Source organism: Pan paniscus, chromosome 5, assembly GCF_029289425.2.
Source record: "Pan paniscus chromosome 5, NHGRI_mPanPan1-v2.0_pri, whole genome shotgun sequence".
Lineage (NCBI taxonomy): Eukaryota > Metazoa > Chordata > Mammalia > Primates > Hominidae > Pan > Pan paniscus.
In genome coordinates, this window is record NC_073254.2 from 83,793,883 (window position 1) to 83,818,119 (window position 24,237).

At 32.1% G+C, this 24,237-nt stretch overlaps 1 protein-coding gene across 3 annotated transcripts in view; it reads left to right on the top strand.

The window, feature by feature from the left end:
* LOC129398006 (protein eyes shut homolog) overlaps positions 1-24,237 on the top strand; it is a 573,864-nt gene that overhangs the window by 415,323 nt on the left and 134,304 nt on the right. For all 3 annotated transcript variants that reach the window (XM_063605339.1, XM_055113814.2, XM_055113827.2), the window contains one exon: positions 18,286-18,445. In XM_063605339.1, the coding sequence (XP_063461409.1) occupies positions 18,286-18,445 (160 nt within the window). The remainder of the gene's footprint in view (positions 1-18,285; positions 18,446-24,237) is intronic.

Below are 24,237 nucleotides of genomic sequence, written 5' to 3' on the forward strand. Positions count from 1 at the left end.
AGAGAGGAAAGCAGGTAAGCTTTTAACCAGAGGCTCAATATTATCATACTTCTCCTGGTTTGCTCTACAATAACATCGATATCATCCTGGAAGCTCCCATAAGAACTCAGGCATATTCCTGCTTGAGGCCTTTTTTGTGAGCATTTACACCCAAATTTTCACCCACATTTATTATTCATCAGTTTCTTCATTCTGTGCAGGTATTTTCTCAAATGTTACATCCTCGGTTTGTCCTTCTGTAGAAACCCAATCTAAAATGTTATATACAGTCCTCCCTAGGTATCCGTGGAGTGTTGGTACTAGGGACCTCCACCCACTTGGATACTTCATGGATGCTCCAGTGTCTTATATAAAAGGACATAGTGTTTTCATATAACCAGTCTACATCCTCCTGTATACTTTACATTATCTATAGATTACTTGTAATACCTAACACAAAGTAAATGCTATGTTGTTATACTGTATTTTGAAAGGAATAATGACAAGAAAAAGGAGTCTGTGTGTTTCATACAGAGGCCACCATCATTTGTCTTAAAAAATATTTTCAGCCACAGTTGGTTGAATCCATGGATGCAGAACTCATGGAGAAGGAGAGCCAGCCACACTCCCATACTCTCATCCAGCCCATATGTGTCATCTCCACTTTCTGTGGTTTTTTTTTTTCTTGACAATTATTGCCATCTGGCTTCCCAGTTTACAACATAGTTCTTCAAACATTATTTTTATTGACTAGAAGACTAGATTAGGCTGAAATGTAATCTCTATGAAGAAAGATATATTTGTTTCTTTGTATGGTACTAACTTTCTTCCAGGGAAGGCAGAAAAATTGCCCTAAAGGCAAATTATGCCAAATGTAGTTGGTGGAACCCTATTTGGAGGGACTCCCTTATAGGAAGTGCGCAGACTATAGAAACTGACCAGGAGAACTCTTTCTTAGTAATGAGATAGTCAGAGCTAATTTGACCAAGCCTGGAAAGCCAGATTACATTTTATAGCAATACATAGAACATGGGAAAAGATGCATTTGTTGAAAGGTGGGAAAAATTAAGTGATGCATAAAAAACATTTGCATTATGGTTTTATGTAAAAAAATATAAAAGTTGGTCAAAGAAAGAAGCGTTACAGCCAGGCCTGTAATCCAAACTAACAAGGAGACTGAGATAGAAGGATGGCTTGAGGCCAGGAGTTCGAGACCAGCCTGGAATACATCATGAGATGCAATTTCTATTTTTTTTTTTTAATTAGTGTGATCTGGTGGCACGCATCCATAGTCCTGGCTACTTGGGAAGCTGGAGTAGGATAATCACTTTGAGCCCAGGAATTAAGACTGCAGTGAGCTATGGTTGTGCTGCTGCACTTCATCCTGGGGTAATAGAGTAAGATCCTGTTTCAAAAAAAAAAAAAAAGAAAGAGAGAGAAAGAAAGAAAGAAATAGGAAAGAAAGAAAGAAGAAAGAAAGAAAGAGAAAGAAAGAAAGAAAGAAAGAAATGGAGGGAGGGAAAGAAAGAAAGAAAGAAAGAAGAGGCATTGGGTAAGCTAAGTATGTTATGACACTCAAAATATTAGTATTCAAATATACACAAAATTGCAAAATCTGAAATTCATGCTATGCTGATCTACTAAAGCCTGAATTAAACAGGAATACTGTGACCATCTATCACCTTACCAATTACATTTTAATCTGTGAAAGATACCTTCTGATTGTACCCCAAACCAAATAAACACACCAATATATTCATTATTTATCAGTCTTCGGAGACAGTTTCTTCACACTTAGGGACTGGGTTGTCAGTGCCATAATTTGTGCTGAGAGTCGCAGACATCTTTGAAAAGGAATAGTTAGAGTCAGAATCAGGAAGATCCCTGAAGGAACCAAGTGTGATTTTGCCCCTTAGGTAATATGTGGCAATGTCTAAAGACATTTTTAGTTGTCACAAGTAGAGATCAGGGCTGCTACTGGCGTTTGGCTATAGAAGCCAAGTTGCTGCTAAGGATCCTACAGTGCACAGGAGAGTTTCCTACAATAAAGCAATATTGAGTCCAAAATGCCAATATCGTTGTGGTTGAAAAATTCTTCCTTAGAGGAAGTTTAGGTTGCAGAAAATGGAAAATAGTAAGAAAAAAGGAAAGATCAAATGCATACAACTTTATGAAAGTTAGAGAACCCCAGACTTACAAAAGAAAAACTGTTTCAGACTAGCAGACCATAATAACAGGAGATAGATTCCAGATTGGGAAATCTTTTTCTGGTTCATGTGGGCATTGCGTCTGACAGTTAGATGCACATAATTGGTTAGGACAAATTGTTTCCTTGTTATTTTCTTGCTTTGTTGGAACAGACTAAGCACTTTTGGTTCAGAATGAGATATATATATTTTATATATATATAATATATATATAATATATATAAATATATATAATATATATAATATATATAAATATATATAATATATAATATATATAAATATATATAATATATATAATATATATAAATATATATAATATATATAATATATATAAATATATAATATATAATATATATAAATATATATAATATATATAATATATATAAATATATATAATATATATAATATATATATATACACACACACACACTGCTTGGTCACAAATGTGTGTGTATATATATATATATGTACTGCTTGGTCACAAACTTTGCTTTTCAGTTCTTCCTTCTGAAATGCTTGCTTACATTAAATTTGCTTGATTTTTTCCTCTATGTATATTATTAGTCATGTAGGTGAAAAATTTGAAAGAGTTTTGTTAAGTAGAATGAACTTGTGTGATAATAACAGAGAGCTTGCTCTACTTCATTTTTAAGAAAACGGGGAGAAAGAGGTAGGATCCCAGATGTATTAAGCATAAAATAACAAAATCAAATAGCCACTGAATTGCTCTGATGTAGCTTCAATAATACCATACGATCATGATCCATTTCATTCATGTCCTGGTCTATGCCTTACATCTCCTCTCATCTCTCTCTTTCATGGACATATTTCTCAATGGCTCTCTGAAAGAACTTCATTAACTGAGTAGTTTATCCTGTACTTGTACTGACTCTTGGGAGGGAAGTTGGCTTATGCTTAAAGTACTACTTGAAAGAGAGCAGCATCCTCAAACTAGCTGTTCACTTTTAAATATTGTTCATGTGCATGTGTTACTGTTTTTCTAGTTCTATGATATATTTTAATAATTTAAATTACTCTCATATTTTAAATAAGCAAACAACAATGTGCTTTTACTTGGAAGAATTTTTTCAAATAACGTAAGAAGCATCTTTCACAGGATTCATGTTTAAGTCATTCTCAAATGGTTTTATTGCCATAAAATTGTTAGTCATTCAAAGTGGTAGAAACTTTATTTTTGGTCAACCATAAATAGTATTATCTGGGGCCTTTTGGCTTGTCCTTTCCTAGGCAGCAAACAATAATAAAGCTTCAGATGTGTTCAACTGAGAAGATTAATAGAAATCAAAGTTACCACATAACTTCCATTATGTGTGAAGGATTTGATGTACAGGAAATTTACCAGTATCTTAATAGATCTAGGACAAAAATAAAAATTAACATTGGTTTTTCTGTGTCCCTACCCAAATCTCATCTTGACTTGTAGTTCCCATAATCCCCATGTGTTATGGGAGGGAACCAGTAGGAGGTAATTGAATCATGGGGGCGGTTTCCCCCATGCTGCTGTTCTTGTGATAGTGAGTGAGTTCTCACAAGATCTGATGGTTTTTTTTAAGGAGCTTTTTTGCCCTTTTGCTCAGCACTTCTCCTTCCTGCTGCCATGTGAAAAAGGACATATTTGCTTCCCCTTTTGCCATGATTGTAAGTTTCCTGAGGCTTTCCCACCCATGCTGAACTGTGAGGCAATTAAACCTCTATCCCTTATAAATTACCCAGTCTCAGGTATGTCTTTATTAGCAGTATGAGAATGGACTAATACAGAAATGCTCAGGAATTAGTGCTATGCCAATGTTACCTCTACATGCATGATATGTAAATTAACTAATTTCCAATGAGAAGTACTTTATAATTCCACATGTTTTCTGTTGATTGGCTATAATAATTGATATTAGCTATAGAGTAGGAAATATTTAAGGGAGACCTCTAATAATGAATTCATAAGCTTCTTCTCTCACACTTTTAAACTTGATTTTTATGCTATTATCCATTTACAAGAGTAAGCACCAAAGGAGTTGCAAGTTTATCTTTTATCTTGCTTTTTTTCAGCGGAAGTTTTGTAAGTGATAAAATAAATTAAAACAACTATAAGAAGTGATAGATTAATTCATTCAAATTAGTGCAATGCTTGTGAATAGTTAAAACATTCATATTTAAAGGAAACATATAAACATTTTAAATGTCTTAGAGAAATTGAGAATGTCACAATGTCTTTACTAGTGCTGGAACAGGAAAAATAATTGAAAAAAACTTTTTTTAACAAGTTTTATTATTTAAAAATTTGCCTGCTATGGTTAAGAAAAAATCATTTGTGAAAGAAAAACAAAATAAGGTCAGGTTATTTATGTGAATCTATTTCATATTATGTTTTGGATCCTTAAGATAGCAGCTCTTCTACCAAGATGCTTATTAACAAGGATTTAGAGCCATTCTATCTGTACATATGGTAAAGCTCAGTACTTTAGAAGGAGTTTCACAAATATTTGGGAAAGAAACCAGAACATAAACTTTCTTCAACAGTTTCTGAGCATCCAGAGTATGCTGGGCTGAATAATGGTACCCAAATTTTCCTCTGTGGCCTAATCCCCATAACCTATGGATGTTATCTAACATGGCAAAAAGGACTTTGCAGATACGTTGAAGATAAGTATCTTGAGATGAAGAGATTATCCTGATTATCAGATGGGGCCTGATATAATCACAGAGGTCCTTATTAAAATGTTGCATACAGAATCAGAGACAGAGAAGGTGATATGATAACAAAGCAGAGATTGGAGTGTTATTTTTTAAAGCTGAAGGAAGGAAGGTACAAGCCAAATAATATAGGCTACCAATAGAAGCTGAGAAAAAGATAAAGAAACAGATTTCCCCCTCAGAACCTGCAGAAGAAGCCAGTCTTGCTGACACCTTGACTTTACATCAATAAGACTGATTCCAGATTTATGCCCTCCAGAAATGTTGGAGAATAAATGTTGTTTTATGCCACTGCATCTGTAGTGTTTCATTACAGCAGCAATAGAAAGCAAATCCACAAAGGCTTCAAGAAATTTTATTCTAAAATTTACACCAATGTAAACTTGCTAGCTGAAAATCATTCAAGAAGCTCTCTAACTGAACACATAAATTTGAATGTAAATATGGTGATAGGTCCTCTCTAAAAATGTATATAAAATACACAAAAGAAGTCAATCAAGATTTATTCTTAGCAGTCATTTTTAGTCTTAGCTTTTAGATCCATCTGAACTAACTGATACAAGTGGATTGAGTGTAGATCAGGAAAAACCAAAACAGCAAGATGTTTAGTTAGTTGCATATCTCAGAACAAATGGATTTAACTTTCATTAGTTAAAATTCTGCATTTACCTTGACATGGTTGGCACGTTTAGGAGATCCATTTGTCAACTGCTTAGTGAAACAGCAGACTTTCACAAATGAGATCTTGGCTTGTAACATTTTGCTGTCCCATTTCTAACGCAGACAGGAATAGCCCGTGCTAATGCCATATCCTGCATGTGTACATACTTTACTAATTTATCATTCATACTAGGACACATTTGAGAATGAAAAAGAGTCCGAACAGTTGCTTGGCTGGAGTAACAGGCATTAAACTAGGTCTGGTTTACACAAAAGGCACTAACTGGTATTCTTCCCAATATGAACATCTAATGTTTAGAAATTGGTGTCTGCATGATTCTTATGTTATCTATAACAATTGCGAAGTCATGTTTTCACCTTGTACTCAAAAGTCAACAGAAACACTGATTTAAAAAATAAGGCAATCCACATTACAAAGTGAGAATCATACATAATTTACTAGACAGCCAACATTCTGATTGCAGATGTAATCACGGGTATTACAAGAGGCCCATGGACTAAGTAACTTTTGTTTGGCCTCAGTAAGTTTTGGTGAAATCTTTAGTCACTTGTCTTTCAGGAAAATCTCTCTCTAATTCTTTTGTAATCTCTTAGTGCTATGTAACTAGTACAGCTCATTGAAAGAATATCAAAAACATTGCATTGTGGAAACTCTCAACTCCAGGCACACAATGTTGAAGAAGACAGGCCATGATCTTACCTTATGTTTTGTAATAGTCACTCAATGAGATATATATCTTAACTTTAATTGCAAACAAAATAAAAGATAAAAGAGAAACCTAACATCAGTTGCTGAAAGTTCAGATTTGAAAATAGTGTCCACCTGTTACTGAGGAGGGACTGACCACACATACGCACTCACACAGGGGGAGATACAGGAGACGGAGACAGAGATCCACAGGTTAATATTTTCTATCTTTTGCTCAGTTCTTCATAATCATTTCCAATCTAAACCTGGGATCAGGCAGAAAATTTTTCAGGCGTAAGAAGGCAGGCAGATGGAGGGCCAAAACAGGAATCCTCCTAGGTCCTGGAAAAATATGAGTGAGTTTTTTGTTGGTTGTTGCTATTGTATTTTGGATAAGCTTACTATTAGCAAATATAGGTCAGTTCTTGACTATTCTTACTTCTGTTATGAGAACAGAAAAAGGAATTTATTCATTCTTTGTTGGTTACCAAGTTTCCCTAGATTGATAGTTGTCTGAAGTCCTGACTGTTTATTTTTCCAGCTGTTCTTCAGAGTTAGGATGACTTTTTTAAGCAATCTATCTCAACTCACAAAAAAATCCTTTTGACAGTATGCAGATGACCAGAACTCCTTAAAATGAGGTGGAGAGTTTAATTATGCAATTGTACCAAAAATGTTTGACACACACTATCACTGAGATTTTCATCCAAAGAAAAAGTTGCTTTTCGCATTTGAATAATGAATATAGAAATCTGAAGAAACACATTTCATTTTTTAAAAATTTAGCTGCCTCTCTTCTAACTCCATAATATTCTAATTGGCCAAGTACTTGTTTTTAATACATGCATCCTATCTCTTTAAGTAGGATACTCCTACTTAAAATAGGAGAGCTCCATGGTGTCATCCGGGGAGAAGGAGCTGAACTTTAAAAGTACCCAAATTAACCCAGAAGAGAACATTGTCCCTGAACTATCTCGTTAAAATGCCTGATATAAAAGGTAGATATAAAAAATATCTGAAATAATTATAAAATTACCTAAAATCAAACCTAAAGAGAAGGTTATCATAATAAGTCTTAATATTTTTAATATAGTCCAACTTGATCTCTTTTATGAGGACCATGAATTAAAATATATCTGAAGCGCATATCTGTAATGAGTGGACTATTTGAAAAAAATTTTTTCAACTCATGCAAGGTTATCATATTTTAAAGTTTTATTCATTTTGTATTTCTATATTATTACTCTAGTATATCTGTAAATGTTTCCTATGTAATGACTAATACAATTCTGAGGTTGATTATTTACTACTTCTTGTGGAAGGAAATGTTCTAATCAATGTTCTACCATGAATTGAAAAAAAATTGAAAAAAAAAACCATTTAGTTGATTTTATTTTTTAGTCAAAGCCTGAGAAAAATCATATTACCCTACAGTTTCAAAAATTCACAAAGACAAAATCAAATGATGTGATGTATCAGATGTTATTTAATAATTTACATATAAGGGATATTTAAGAAAAAATATCCAAGAATTTATTTGGAAAAACAAATTTAAAAATATATAGGGAAACTTTGAAAAAATACCAAAGAAGTACTTGGAATACCAGGTGAAAAAATTAATTATAAAGCCCCAATAATTAAGATATTATTGTAGCACAATAAAAAAGATAATTAAATTAAAATAGAGAAAATCAAATGCAAGAATATATTTAAAGTCATTTTCTGAATTTATAAACTGAAATCAGTGGGGTAAAGTTTGATTATATAAAAATTATATTAAAAAATTATAATAAGGTATTTTGAGGGAAAATTTAGTTCACATACACTTCTACAATTGGAAAAAATATGTGACACATATATTTAATCTAAGTTTTTAGTTAAATTACAAAATGCAAACTACTGATAGATTGAAGTAATCTAAATAAATGCTACTAAATAAACTTGACTTGTATTAAAAGAGTTAAATCGTCAATTATCAATCTAAGTTTTTAACTAATTATGAAAATTAAAAAGAACATTAAAGTCACTTTTAGCCTGTTAAAGATGTACTCTTCCTGAGATGGCAACGTTATCAGATATGTCTGTCTATGCCGTGAAAAACAGCATCAATCAGAACATTTATAATGTTGTGGAAACAAAATGACATATACTTAAAGGAGTTATTTTTCTTCTGAAATGATTAAATATAACTGTAACAAAAAATGAGTAGAGTCAATGTAGGTTATCTTGAACCTAAAGCTGTATATTTAATTGCTTAATTGATTGTTTATTTAATATTATGCCACTATTAAAAGAAGTTTGCATTAGCAATTAGCTGGGAAAGGAAAATAGGGATTTTGTTTTTCTACAGTCATTTGTTTGATAGAAAAATGAAATAAATAGATGTTATGTAGCCTATAAGAGCAAAAGGAAGATTTAACTGCAAAAAAAAGAGTTTTAATATCATTTTAAATGAGTAAGGTGATCATTTATCTTCTTTTGTAGCCCATGATGATCACATTCATTTCTGAAGTTGAATGACATTTGGCATGCAAGTCTATGTAGTATGTGAGAGACAACTACAAAGGTGTAATGTCACGGCAAAGGCATTTTTACCTCAGCAGCTGAAAGTTGATTTAGGACTAAATGCAATCAGATCATTTTCATGGTTCTTTGAGACTGCTTGCTTTCCTGTTGAAAAGAAAAGGGTGACTTCACTCTCTAAAGATTTCCCATAACTTTTCTAATTTTTTTTGAATTTAAAGCTATGATAAGAGTTTAATAAGAGACACTGTATTTATAAAGTTTAAAAATGAAAGTCCTTGAGAAAAAATAAATACATCAGAATCAGAGAACAGTATAGCACTGGAGAATATTACACTTTGTCTACAGTGATATAAAATACTAATGTAGAAATTTTTAAAGAAAATGTATATATTTAAGAAGGGGAAGAAACTGTCTCCTAAGAAGAAAATCTTTAAACACTTGTAGTAAAAACATTACATATATACACATGCATGTACATTACATATATAGGCATATATATAAATGTATACGTACATATATGTATATATATAATAATGTGTAATGTGTATACATACATATATGCATATATGTAATGTATATGCATGTGTATATACATTTATACAAACACACACACGCATATATATATACACATGCCCATAAATACATATATGTCAATTTTACTTTACTCCCAAATAGTAAAATATATCTACGTGTGTTTAAATGACATACTCAACTTGCAGCATCTTGGATTAACGATGTCCTAGAATGTATTGCCTTTAGGAATTGTGAGATTTTCATTTGTTTGTTTGTGTTCATTTTAAAGTTATATCTAAGAGAACTGGGACAATTTCATTCTTTTACTTTCTTTGTGCCATATGTGATTAATAACTCCCCAGAGCATACTTAAAATAAATACCTATTGAATAAAGAAGTGATCTTGAATAATAGTGATTATCATGTCTTAAAACAAGAAAATCAAATACTTGGTGATGAATTAGGTAGCCACATTTTTGTTCTTGTAGTAATACTTTTGAAAATCAAAGAAATCTTTAAAAGGAAATAAATGAAAATAGGGGAAGAACAGGTTCTCTGGCCATTAGCTATGGTGCACTTTTATGGGATACTACAGATTGTGAATAATAAATTAGTTACTCATATATGTTTTAGAATAGTGTACATTTCTTCACAATCATGAAAAATTCCAGTATTTGCTCAATTTCTTCAGTCATTTTCTCATAATTAGAAAATAAGAGGCTTTACTTGTTTTGCTTTGTGTTATCTGTGTTATTTTTGGAGGGAAACATTAGATAATGAATCACTGTAGTCTAAGAAATTACTTTCAGGATGAGCATGGTGGTGCACGCCTGTAATCCCAGCATGTTGGGAGGCTGAAATGGACAGATCACTTGACCTCATGAGCTGGAGACCAACCTGAGCAACATAGCAAAACCCCATTTCTACAAAATATGTAAATAGCCAGGCATGGTGGTGCATGTCTGCAGTCCCAGCTACTCAGGAGGCTGACATGGGCAGATGGCTTGAGCCCAGGAGGTGGAGGTTGTTGCGGTGGGCAGATATAGCACTACTGCATTCCAGCCTGGGCGATAGAGAGAGACACAGACCAAAAAAAAAAAAAAAAAGAACGAACGAACGAAAGAAGGAAGGAAGGAAAGAAAAAAGAAAGAGAAAGAAATTCCTGTCAGTCACCTCACAAGTCATTAAATTAAATTGATCATTCACATATCCATATATGAGTATTTCTTTTTTTTATTATACTTTAAGTTTTAGGGTACATGTGCACAACGTGCAGGTTAGTTACATATGTATACATGTGCCATGTTGGTGTGCTGCACCCAGTAACTCATCATTTAACATTAAGTATATCTGCAAATGCTATCCCTCCTCCCCCACTCCCCACCTCACAACAGGCCCCGGTGTGTGATGTTCCCCTTCCTGTGTCCATGTGTTCTCATTGTACAATTCCCACCTATGAGTGAGAACATGCGGTGTTTGTTTTATTGTCCTTGCGATAGTTTGCTGAGAATGATGGTATTTCTAAAGGAAATTTAGAAATTAATTATAATATCTTGGGTAAAAGTACAGATATTCAATAATTTATGGTCACCTACCATTCCTTGAACTCCAGTCACAATTTTATATGTAGAAATATAGATGGAAATATGGAAAAGATTGCATTTCCTATTTCATGTCTATCCCAATACATGCCTTCATCCAGAATGAAACTACCTCACAACATTTGTGATTATGTCGACTACTTCTTCCTTTCTGTTCCCATTGTTTGCAATACTGTCTTTCTACATAGCAGTGACTACACTAAATGGGATTTCTTGGAATGACCGTAAACACACATTAGACTGTGAGCTCAGTGAGAGCAAGGATGCCGTAATTTAAACTTTTTGTCTCTTTTTAGCATAACAAGTTGGAGAAGAGTTATATTTCAGAAAATATTTGTTGAATTTTCACATTTCTCTAGAATATAGTATGGTCGTGGAGTTGTCAGCAACTACTGTGATTTATGGAAAAATGTTAAAGTAATAATAGGAGACCAGAAAATGATCTTATATAATTTCCCAAACTACTTGAGAATTTTCTGTTAAAATCAGATTTCCCTTGGTCCCCAGAGAGCCAAAATAGGCCAGCTTTGTTTTTTATTTTGCATTATTCTACATTTTTTTGATACGGTTCCTAAATTTAGGTGCTACCTAGAAAAGCTAGAGGAAAAATAATTCTAATGTTTTTTTAATTTAAATAATATAATTACTATTGATTTTACTTTATTAATTTTCCATAGAAGATTTTGACTATGAGTGGAAATTGAACATTAATTTATGTAAATTCATCATTGCTTTTTGAAGGATCATTACATTTCTTTAAACTGGATAGAATAAGATATTTTAGAAATAATCTGTTAATAATTTATTAGTACTTAAACTTCAGAAGGATAAGTGAATAAGTGATGTCCAAGCAAGAAGGTGGTGTCATAAAAACAATAAAACATCAGAATTATAAGGTTATATACTTCCAATTTTTAACAATAATAGTTCTTATGTGTTAATTAAAACTTCCATTGAAAATATTTTTATTGGGGAATAGAGAATAAATTTTAAAATAAAGTAACAATTGATGAGATTTGAAACCTAAGTATAAAGGTTTTATGTCTTAGACCTGTGAGAATTGAGGTGTGTGAGTTGAAAAAAATTCTATAATTTTTATTTCCTTATCTGAAGTATGGAAATGAATATACAAATATTCTATCCAGGCTATTGAAAAAAATGATGAAATGAATAGAATGAGTTAATGCTTTTGAACCCATTTGAACAATGAATTCACATATGTGGTAAAATGGCCACATATACAAATACTAAGAAAAAAGAGAAAGAGAGAGAGGTGAGGTTTTCCCACTATTAATATCTGCCTATATGAAGGAATTTCTTTTCATTTTTCTGTATGGTTTCTAAAAACTAGCAAATGCTTTAAATAAATATAAATAGAATCACCAGGGAATATAGATGCTGTAATTCTAGGTATATGCCATAATTTCATGATATAGTTTCTTTAAGAAAGAGAAGTTTACAATGCTTAATACATCATGAAAAGCAAGATTTCTAATGGAAATCCTTATCTTTCCTAAGAAAGGTTGCTGCTGAAATAAGAAATCAGCATCTAAAGTTGCTTTAAAATCCTCTTCATACTAGCAATCAAAATTAGTTTTCCCTTATAAAATAGAAAAGCCTTAAGGAAAGCAACATTGAATATATTTGGCACATGAAATGACAAATCAGTTGGTTAAGGTTATAAAATTGTTATAAATATGTATTTTGTGTCAATCAAATAAAAATCACAAAACTTTGATACTGTAAAATTTGCTTATTTCTGATGTGACGTGAGATACAAGAAATAGATTACTTTCCTTTTTATAGACAATTTTCTTGATTCTCTTGTTTCTTTTTACTGTCATTGTGAAACCATTTCATCTTTGTCTTAATTTCACTGTTTGCTTACCAGAATTACTCCTCTCACAAGCTTATTGAGGTTCCAAGTCAGTTCAAGTTTAGTTGTCTAATATGTACCAGTTAATTAGTTCACTGTCAAAAGTAAGATAGATGTTTGCTTCCAAAGGCATGTTTGTGTATTTCCAAACCTTGGCATTCAACTCACTAAAAGAAGAAATAGATCAAATGCTGAATTGATTCCTCTTTTCAGTTTTTATATATCGAGTGGGCTGTCAAGTACAGGATAGATTAACACATTGCTATTTTTCATGTATATTGTTATTAGCAACTTATAAACACCTATTGTTTACTGCAATTAATGTAATTTTTATTTTCTTATAGAAATGTGAGCTATACATTTTATAGTATAAGGTCTAATTTAATATATTTGATAATGAGTTTAGTCTCACCTATAGGTGGAGGAAACTTCTGATAAGCATGTTAAGTTGGGTTATTCTATGGTAACTAAATCCCCCCTTCTCCCAACACACACACACACACACACACACACACACACACACACACACTTCAGAAACCTACAGCAACAGAGGATCATTTCTCTCTCTCATGGCATGCCAAATACAGCTCTACTACTCATCCTCCTTAATTTCAGAAATAAAGCTTTGAGTGTATAATCAACACTTAGGAAAAGAAACCATCCCAGTTTGCCTAGGAATGAGTAGTTCGGTAGACATAAGACTTTTAGCTTTTAAAAAAAGAAAGTCCCAAGCAAACAGTTAAGTTGATCACCTTAAATTCGCCATACCATAATAAGTGAACTTATTTAAATGAAGATAATCATACTTCTATTTCAGAGGTAAAGTTTGAAATGTATAAATTTTGATATAAATTCCCAGACCACAGAAAATTTTCTGTTAAATATTTGTCACCTAATCTATGAATTAAATGGGAAATAGTATTTAAAATGGGATTATTTTAAAGCATTAATTCCAAATATTAATTTAAATAAATTAAAAAATCAAACTAAGTGAACACTTCCATGTAAACTAACTAATTTTTAATCTCTTTGGTTCTAAATAAGATTGATGGGCCAAAGTTAATATTACCATAGTACCTGAGGTCACTGTGAAACTTAAGATATCTTAACAGAGAAGATCATCATTCTACTGAAAATTAACTTCATTTTAAAAGAGAGGTCACATTAAAATAACTGAATTCCACAAAGACAGCTATCTGGTCATACAAATAACGTTTGACTCACTTAATTGTCTTTTTATTTAAGTTTACAAAAATGAAAAAAATAGTGTTTCAGCAAGCAATGAGCATTACATTAGTCGCCATTTCACTGTGAATTTGAAATAATTACTTTTCTTTTATTGGCAGCATTTTTGAACTTCATACTCAAAAAAAGGAAGTTGATTTAGTTAAAAATCATCTTACTTGTAAAACATAGTACTTAAGAAAACACTTTGCAGACTCCTGGTCAATATAATAAATATTTTTTCATAATAGTATTACCAAAGTATTGTCATTTGTTTTATATTCTCCACCATATAACAATTGTTCCTTAGGAATATCAACTGGAAATCTGGTTCATCCAATAAACCAAAATGAATCTACCAGTATAAAATTAATCAATAAAAAACAGCTGTGGTATATTTTAATGTTTCCCCTTTTCCCTTGGCTTCTAGAAAGGTCAGAGCAATTTAAAGACAAACATTTAGTTTATTCACTCAATAGATGGCATCACTTGAAGCTTAAGAAGGTGCACATGCGTATTATAGACAATGGACAAGAACAAATTAAGAGAGAAAAGGCCAGGAATGTATTTCATATAGCAAGCCAAAAAACACTTTAAGACTAAAAACAAAGCAACACCAGTTACCACTAATCTTAAGAAGATAAACATTATGAATGATTAAGAAGTTAACAAACTGAATAAAGCTTTTGTAAATATACAAAAAGAACTTGTACACTGCTCAAAAGGCCTTTCTGTTGAACCTCTACAGAAATGATGAGCCTCTCAACAACATGATGAAATTGAACCAAGTTAATACTGATGAAGCTTCAAGATTAATGGCTCATTTGTAATACAGCGGTGATGCATCTAATTCCTACAAAAGACCATTAAGTTAAATGTTTTACACAAAAAGTGCTTCCACTCTTCCATCTCACCATCATACTTTACTTATATTAACATGCTTTAAAAGTTATATTGTACATCTATTTTCATGTTGGTGCTGTGAAATGTGTGTGTGTATCAGCATCCTCACATGAACACACAAGGTATAAATGAGAGGTCAGAATCAGAGATAGACCTATATGAAAATACTCCTAGCCTCTACATATGGCTTAAATAAATTGCTCTTTTAAATTAACTACTCTTAACATTCAGGTTGTTATGTTAGAGGATAATGTACTGGTGTTGCAATAATTTTAAAAAGGTATTAAGAGCTGCAATCACAAATAACTCCCTCTAAATCCAAATTGTATCTAAAGTTATAATATCTTCATAGTGTCCTTATTCAATATAGAAGGTTATAAGTACAGATAAATCGTTCAGACACCCATTGAAATATATCCTGGGTGACTTTGTTTTTTTCATTAAGAAAAGCCAGAAGTCAAATTTGGTCTTCAGGTTAAAGTAGTAGGAAGAATACCACAGCACCCCTGTGAGCAGGGATTCATATTATTTGTGTCATTTTTCCTGGCATCTCTCATTGCTCCTTACCAGCTCATCTCTCTCAAGGTTGTTACAGAATACTTAATGTCTCATTTTTAAATGGTTCCTTAGCTCCTGAGTGGCAGAAACAGGGATTCATATCTTTGATCCAACTTCCTCTGATATTCTTAGTTCAAAAAACAAACAAACAAGAACAAAAACAATTGCAGACAAAACAAAATACCTCAGACAGGACTTAATTCAAACTTAGTTTTTGTTGTTGCTGTTTTGTTATTTTTTTGCCGCAGAAGACATGATTTTATTCTTTGTTATTGCTAAATAGTATTCCATTGTGTGTATGTATATGTACGTGTATGTGTGTATAAACAATTTTCTTTATCTAGTCATCAATTGGTGGACACTTAGATTGATTCCACATTTTTGGTATCATGAATAATGAATCTAAACATACTTGTGCTGGTATCTCTTTTATATAATGATTTCTTTTCCTTTGCGCAGATATCCGGTAGTGCGATTGCTGGATCAAATCACATTTCTGTTTCTTGTTCTCTGAGAAATTCCCATACTATTTTCCACAGTGGTTGTACTAATTTACATTCCTATCAGCAGGGCATAAGCATTCCATTTCTCTGCATCTTCACCAACATCTATTGTTTTTTGACTTTTTAATAATGGCCATTCTGATTGGTATAAGATGATGTCTCATTATGGTTTTAATTTGCATGTCTCTGATGATTGGTGATGTTGAGCATTTTTCCATATGTGGGCTGGCTATTTGTATGTCTTCTTTTGAAAAATGTCTATTCATGTCATTTGTCCACTTTTTAATTGGGTTATTTGGTTGTATTTTGAAGATGTTGAGTTGCTTGAGTTCCTTATAAATTCTGGATTTTAGTCCCCTGTTGGATGCATAATTTGCAAATATTTTCTCCCAATCTGAAGGTTGTCTGTTCACTTTATTGATTATTTCTTTTGCTGTGCAGAAGCATTTTAGGTTAATCAAGTCTTATTTGTTTATTTTTGTCTTAGTTGCTTGTACTTTGAGATCTCAGGCATGAGTTCTCTTCCTAGGCCAGTGTCCAGAAGAGGATATTCTGAAATTATTTTTAAATTTTTATTTCAATACTTTTGGGGGTACAGGTGGTTTTTAGTTACATGAATAAGTTCTTTAGTGGTGATTTCTTAGATTTTGGTTGACCAGTCACCAAAGCAGTTTACACTGTACTCAATATGCAGTCTTTGGGGACTCAGAGGGAAGGGTGAGAGGGGGATGAGAGATAAAAACTGTCTATTGTTTTGTTAAGTTTTAAGTGAAGAAATGACTCTACAGGATCCTATCTATATGAATAATGTACTATTCTGCTAAGTTTATTTTGTACAGTCATATATTCAGAATTTATTAGGCCTTCATATTTTCTATCACAATGAGGACCCAAATCCAATAAAGACAATCTCCACTGACGGTGAAGATTGATTAATGCCATTTGTAGAGTTCAACATTTGATGTCTCAGTATAAAAGTAATGGGTTAAAGCTTTTGATCATCTCACAACTTGGAAATATATCATAAAATTGTATTTTTTGGTAATCATTTAATATAATTAAATGATAATTATTTTTAAAATTATTTCTTTTTTTTTCTTTCTTTTTCTTTTTTTTTTTGAGACAAAGTCTTATTCTGTAGCCCAGGCTGGAGTGCAGTGGTGTGATCTCAGCTCACCGCAATCTCTGTGTCCCTAGTTCAAGTGATTCTCCTGCCTCAGCCTCCAGAGTAGGTGGGATTACAGGTGCACGCCACTGCACCTGACTCATTTTTTGTATTTTTAGTAGAGACAGTGTTTCACCCTGTTAGCCAGGCTGGTCTTGAACTCCCAACCTCAGGTAATCCATCCGCCTTGGCCTCCCAAAGTGCTAGGATTACAGGCATGAGGCACCACGCCTGGCCAATTTTTTTTTTCCTCACATTTATTGTTGACTCATACTTTAGGGTTGTTGTGCAATTAGGAAATTGTGATTGCAAATCCAGGTAGACCACCATGACTTGAAACAGAACAATGCTTACTTAGTGTAGTAATTTCATTAATGGAACTGTCAGATTCCTTGTACTGCATGTCTCAGCTGTGCTTTTCTCTGCCAAATTCAAGGGAGATTTGTTAATAAAAAACGTGGAGAAGTAGAAATAATTGAGGGGTATGCCCTAAAGAGAATACATAGCCCTAGTTTGTCTCTAGGGCTTACATTTCATGCTGGTTGATGTCTTCCTAATACCCAAGTAGCGCAGCATGTACTAAAACTTAGTGATGACCTCAATGTGACCTAAAATGGTTTACATTTAGTTAGTTCAATTGTGGATATAACTATATATGATTTTTGTATTTGAAGATGCTGGAGATTACCATAAACAAATCATATTATTAGACAATATGCCCTGATTATCTTCAACTATTTTCAAATGATAGCAAAAGTCTAATTTGAACACACCATGACATTTATTGTGCTAATTCTACTGTTATAAGTGTTTTAAATGGTGTATCTCTTAATTTATACCATAGGTATTTTTAATTTGTGAGGGGAAAGATGTATTATAGCCCATCAAACAGAAGATTAGGGACTGCTGTATATTGAGAGTGAGTCAAAGCTAAAAGATTATCATATAGGCTTTTGAACATGGATATGACAAAAGATAGTACAGAAAGAAAAGATAAAGAAATAGAAGAAATAAAGAGAAGTATAAAATGTGTGTCCCATAAAGTTTTCTATAATCACTGTGGTTTTAAAAATTAGTTGTTTATGTTATATGTATATATTGAAAAATACATCAAAAAACAATTTACCATTTTTCCTTGTTTCCTTTTTGTAGTATGTATGCATTCCAGGGTGCACAAAAAATCCATGTTGGTTTTTGAAGAATGTTTACCTAATTCATCAACACCTCTGCTACTGTGGAGTCACCTTCCATGGTATTTGCCAAGATAAAGGTCCTGCTCAATTTGAATACATGTGGCAATTGGGATTTGCAGGTAACAAATTTATGTAATTTTTTTCAATCTGCTTGAATCATTTCAAAATTTGCTAGTCACGTATTCATTTTCTAAACACACAAAGTATTTTACATCTCAAAACATAATATAAACTAAAAATAAAATTAATACTCTTATTTTCTGATGTATTCCTTTAACTGACATGTTTAACACTGACTACATCCTAGGAAATCTACTTGGTACAAGAGAGATAATAGTGAAGTAAACTAGAGCTATTTCCTACTTTCATAAATCCATTTGTTGGAAGGGAGTGGTTAATGGACAAATACAGTGATAACTATGTAATTTTATTTAAAAACAAAATGCTCTTATGAGAACAGGTAGCATTCCATGAATGCTTATAAGCAATGAGCCTATTTAGAAAAAAAGAAAAAAAAAACTTGGCAATTGAGATATTGAGTTGGGTTGCCAGAAAAGGTTTCCACGAGAAAATGACCCCTGAAGAGAGATATAGAGAATAATGTCATGGCAGAGAAGTTGGAGAAGAGAGGATTCTGGGTTGAGGGAATTGTATTTGTAAAAACATTATATTAGAAGAAATGGCTTCTTTGAAGGCCTGTCTGGGGCTGTGAGAAAAGACTAATAACAATTCCATGGAGGGGGTGAAGCCAGAACTAAAATGCTGGGTTAGATATTTTGATTTCTATTCTAAAAGGAATAGAAAATTACTATAGGTTTTGACACATTCGATAAGTTTATAACAAGTAGAGAAACACATGGAAGAGAAGGAAAAAAGCTAGGGAGTTGGTTGGAGTAATAATGTGAGTCATAATGCTGGAAGCTTGAAATAAATGGAAGATCTTGTTTATGAATTGGAAATAGCAAGTGATGAAGGTGTCAACAGGACTCCTAGTTTTCTGTCTTACACACTTGAAATGAAATCATTCCAGCACTTGTGTTCCCATATATGTTTTTGTTTATATTATAGAGTTTCAATTTCTATCGCAATCTGTTTTGATGAGCTTAATTGTCATTCTTTGATTACATTTCTAATATTATTTAACTTAGCTGATGCAAATTTGATTTACATTCTTAAGACTATATGGTATTTTCATTCTTTTAAAGAATATTTCCTCTGACAGTGATATTTTGGCACTTCAGTTTACAAACAACCAGCAAATTAACAGTTTGATGTCTCTGTTTTTGAGTAACAGCTAACCAACAGCAGCTGAATTTCTAACATTGTATTACATCACAACAGTGTTGAAGTAAACTAACAATTAGCCTTTTAAACAGAAAACATGATAATTTATTTCACCATGCTCATAAAATAGTATACTGTAGAGTTAACAACCTTTAGTGACAGAAATAGTTATCAGTTCATTAATCGGATCACACTGAAGACCAAAAGTGGTAGAAGAGAGCAAAGCATTGTTGATTATACTATGTTGATGCTGAAAGGAACTTTCAGAGACTCTGTTATGAATACTTACTATTTTATAAATGACACAATCAGACGAAACAAAGAAATAAATAGAGTTGAGGTTAGAGGAATTAACCTCAGTACTATTTAGGGATTGTGTCAGTTCAGTTGTTTTTAAACCCTGACCACATATTAGAATCATCTGAAGGAGCTCTTGAAACATACTAATGGTGAACTCTCATTACAGAACAATCAAACTGGAATTGTAGTGAGATGGACAGAGTATTTTTTGAGGTTCCCTAAATGCTTTCAATGTGCAGATTGAGAAATGCTCTCTACTGTTACAACCAAATTAGTTCACATATTTCAGTGCTTGCATCATTTTTGCACTTCATTTTCCTTTGTCTCATAGTAGGAATAATGCTTTCATATGTTTGGTTATTTTTAAATATTAAACTTCTTTTGAGAACTATAAATTGCTACAGGGAACATATTCACAATGATGAAATGGCAAAAGTATTTTTGAGGGAAAATGGAAGGAATAATAGCAAGTCAAATTGCTCATGGATAAATCAGCTTTGAGCAAATATAGTCAACTTTATGAATGGCAGTAAAATAACAAATATATGTTTTAGAAAATGGGTGGTGTAATACAAATTTAAAATTACTCATGGAAAACTTAGAAGAAAGCAATTATCTTCAAAACAGTGTATGCATATTTAATCATTATTCCTTCCTGAATTACTGGACAGAACTTACTGAATATAGCTAATTATAACAAAAATTAAAATTATGTGACCGCTACATCTGAGAATCTAAATGACTTGGGCTTTCCAATGGAAAAGAAACAGTGTGATAATGCACAGACCGAATGAATGTTTAAGTAAAACACTTAAACTCATTTTGAATTTCAATATGAAGATTCAGCAGTGAAACTTCTCAAGTTTTCAAAACAAAATAGAAGTTAAAATAAATGAAAAATATGTAAATAGAATTATACATTTTACGTATTGCAAAATTCCTTCTTATTTCTTTTGATAACTGCCATTAAGATCTTCTTTTATTTTTCCTCATGAAATATAAAATGTAATTGAAGAGGAACTTTAAAATCATGCTGGTAATTTTGCATGGGGTGCATTAATTTTACCAGCAGGAAAATTATTTTAATTAAGGGATTTTTCTAACAACTAAATTAAGTGTCTTACACGCCCAATCAATTCTTGCCAATATGATTGCTCTACAGAGAAGGGATGGTAATTAATTAGAAGAAGCCCCTTCAAGGACAATTGGTCGACAGTGCACATCTTGAGAAAGAGCTGACATGCACTGTTTCTTTTCAGTGTCATCATCTATGTTCATTATGTGTATTATTAAGTTTGAGGAAAAGAGCTACTGACAGAGTGGATAAAGAGTTGCGAAGTGAAGTAAGACAATATGAATCATGCTTAAGAAAAGACAAAATCCTAGACAAAAAAAGAAAATAAGAGAAATTCTTTTAAATCTCTTTCTTCTTGAAGCATGTCATTATTTCAGTTTGCTTATCCAAGTTAAACATAGAGTTAAAACACTTAACATGTACTAGTGAACTTTTTTTCTAAATAAATAGTGATTGTTGCATTTGTGAGTTGATATTGCAAACAAATATTTACTTTGAAAGTTTTATTTTTCCTTTATAAAGTAATGGATCTTCTGGTAGAACACCTTCCAGAATATTAATTATAATCTATGCATTATACGTTACTTCTTAAATTTTAAACGATTTTTGTGAAAATAGGAAATGCTGTATCAACAAAGCAATCTTTATCAAAATCTATTTTTCTTAGTATATTGTTCTACCTTCAAGTCTTCTTTTGTCAAATGCCTGCTATTTATATATCTATTAAGTATTTTAGGGACTTTAGTTTTAATCTTTAGTTGAAGGCTTTTTAAAAAACTGAGTATTAAAAAAACTGGTTTAGTATTTTTCATTCATATCACTTAATAGTAAGTTTTTAAAGCATTTTTACATGCTTTGAAAGAGAATTCTCTTAATTAAGTAGCTAATTAGAAATAAACAACTTTAATAAACAGAATAAAGCTAATTAAATCATAAGGAAGAAAATATTTCTTACAAACAAGAATTAAAATGTTAAAATGCATTGGACTAAAAGTAACAAAAACATGCAACTTCTACATGGAGAAAACTTTAGATATTGCTGTAGTATAGGCGCATGCATACATAATCTGAAAGAAAATCCTAAAGATATATTACACTGTAGCTACTATTATTCTTAATAGTTTTTTCTTTCAAACTTCATACTAATTATATTAGTGATTTACACACTACCATACACTATTTGAGTATTCTGAATTTTACAATGTGTTTACTTTTGCCAGTGAGTTTTATAATTTCAGAAGTGTTCTTACCACAAACATGATAACTATATGAGGTAATGCATATGTTAATTAGCTAGATTTGGTCATTCTGCAATGTGTATATACTTCAAAATATCATGTTGTATATCATACATACATAATCATAACCTTATGTATGATACATACGGTTTCATCTGTAAATTTAAAATAATAATAACCTTCCCCCTGAAAAACTTATATTATACTGGACATACAACTTTTAAAGATTTCAATTCTTCATATTATTTTGTAGGTTTATTGAGATTTTAATAAAATAATGGTGTTATTTTTGTGTTCTATGAAATTGACATCTTATTTCTTAATGTTCACATGGAATAAAAGACAAATAAAGCCAAGTGTACTCTGCGAAAGTGCATTGTTTGGACAAGTGGTGTATAGAATGAGCTCTGCCATATATTAAATTAGATTACATAGCTTCATTAATGAAAAGCATAGCACCACCGCATGCAAGTCAACAAATATGACAAAACACAAAGTCTCAAAATGAATCCAAAACATGAAAGAAAAAACATATAATAAAACTGCCATCTCAGATTATTAGAATAAGTAGGGACTATTTAATAATTAACATGGAACAACTGGATAGCCGTCTGAAAAAAAAATTCGACTTGTTTATGCCTTTAAACATTCTCTGGATTAAACTGAAATAGATAAAAGTTTTAATACATAAAAAAGAAAGTATAAAAATATTAGAGAATGTTGGAGAAATGCTTTGTAAATTTGGATGGGGGAAGAATGAAACTAAACCCCTATCTCTCACCATATACAAAAAGCAAATCAAAATGGATTAAAGACTTGCATCTAAGACTTCAAACTATGAAACTACTAAAAGAAAACATTGGGGAAACTATCCAGCATATTGGACTGGGCAAAGATTTCTTGAGTAATACCCCACAAGCACTAGTAATCAAACAAAAAATAGACAAATGATCTCACACCAAGTTAAAATGCTTCTGTAGAAGAAAGGAAACAACAAAGACAAAACTCACAGAATGGTATATCATATTTGCAAACTATCTGTCTGACAAGGGATTAATAACCAGAATACAAAAGGAGCTCAAACAACTCTACAGGAATAAAATAATAATATGATTTTTAGAAATGGGAAAAAAGATCTAAATAGATGTGGCTCAAAAGAAGATATGCAAATAGCAAACAGGCATATGAAAATGTGCTCAACATTATTAGTCATCAGATAAATGCAAATCATAACTAAAATGAGATGTCATCTCACCCTAGTGCAAAGGACAGGCAATAACAAATGCTAGCAGGAATGTATAGAAAAGGGAACCCTTGTACACTGTTGGTGGGAATGTAAATTAGTACAATCACTGTGGACAACAGTTTGGAGGTTCCTAAAAAATACTAAAAATAGAACTGCCATATGATCCAGCAATCCCACCGCTAGGTATATACTCAAATGAAAGGGGATAAGTATATTGAAGAGATATCTGCACTTCCATGTTTACTTCAGCACTGTTCACAATAGCCAAGATTTTGAAGCAACCTGGGTGTCCACCAACAGATGAATGAGTAAGGGAAATATGGTATATTTACTCAATAGAATACTATTCAGCTATAGAAAAAAATGAGATCCTGTCATTTGCAACAACATGGATGGAACTAGATAGAGGTCATTATGTTAAGTGAAATAAGCCAGGCACAGAAAGACAAATTCACATGTTCTCATGTATTTGTAGGAGCTTAAAATTAAAACAATGGAACTCATACAGATAGAGAGTAGAATGATGGTTACCAGAGGTTTGGAAGGATAGTGAGGTGGATGGAAGTGGGGATAGATAATGGGTACAAAAATATAATTAGATATAATTAGTAAGATCTAGTATCTGATAGAACCACAGGGTGACTACAGGCAACAATAATTTACTGTACATTTTTAAGTAATTAAAAGAATATAATTGGGTTATCTGTAACACAAAGAAAGGATAAATGCTCGAAGTGATGGACACACTATTTTCCCTGAGGTGATTGC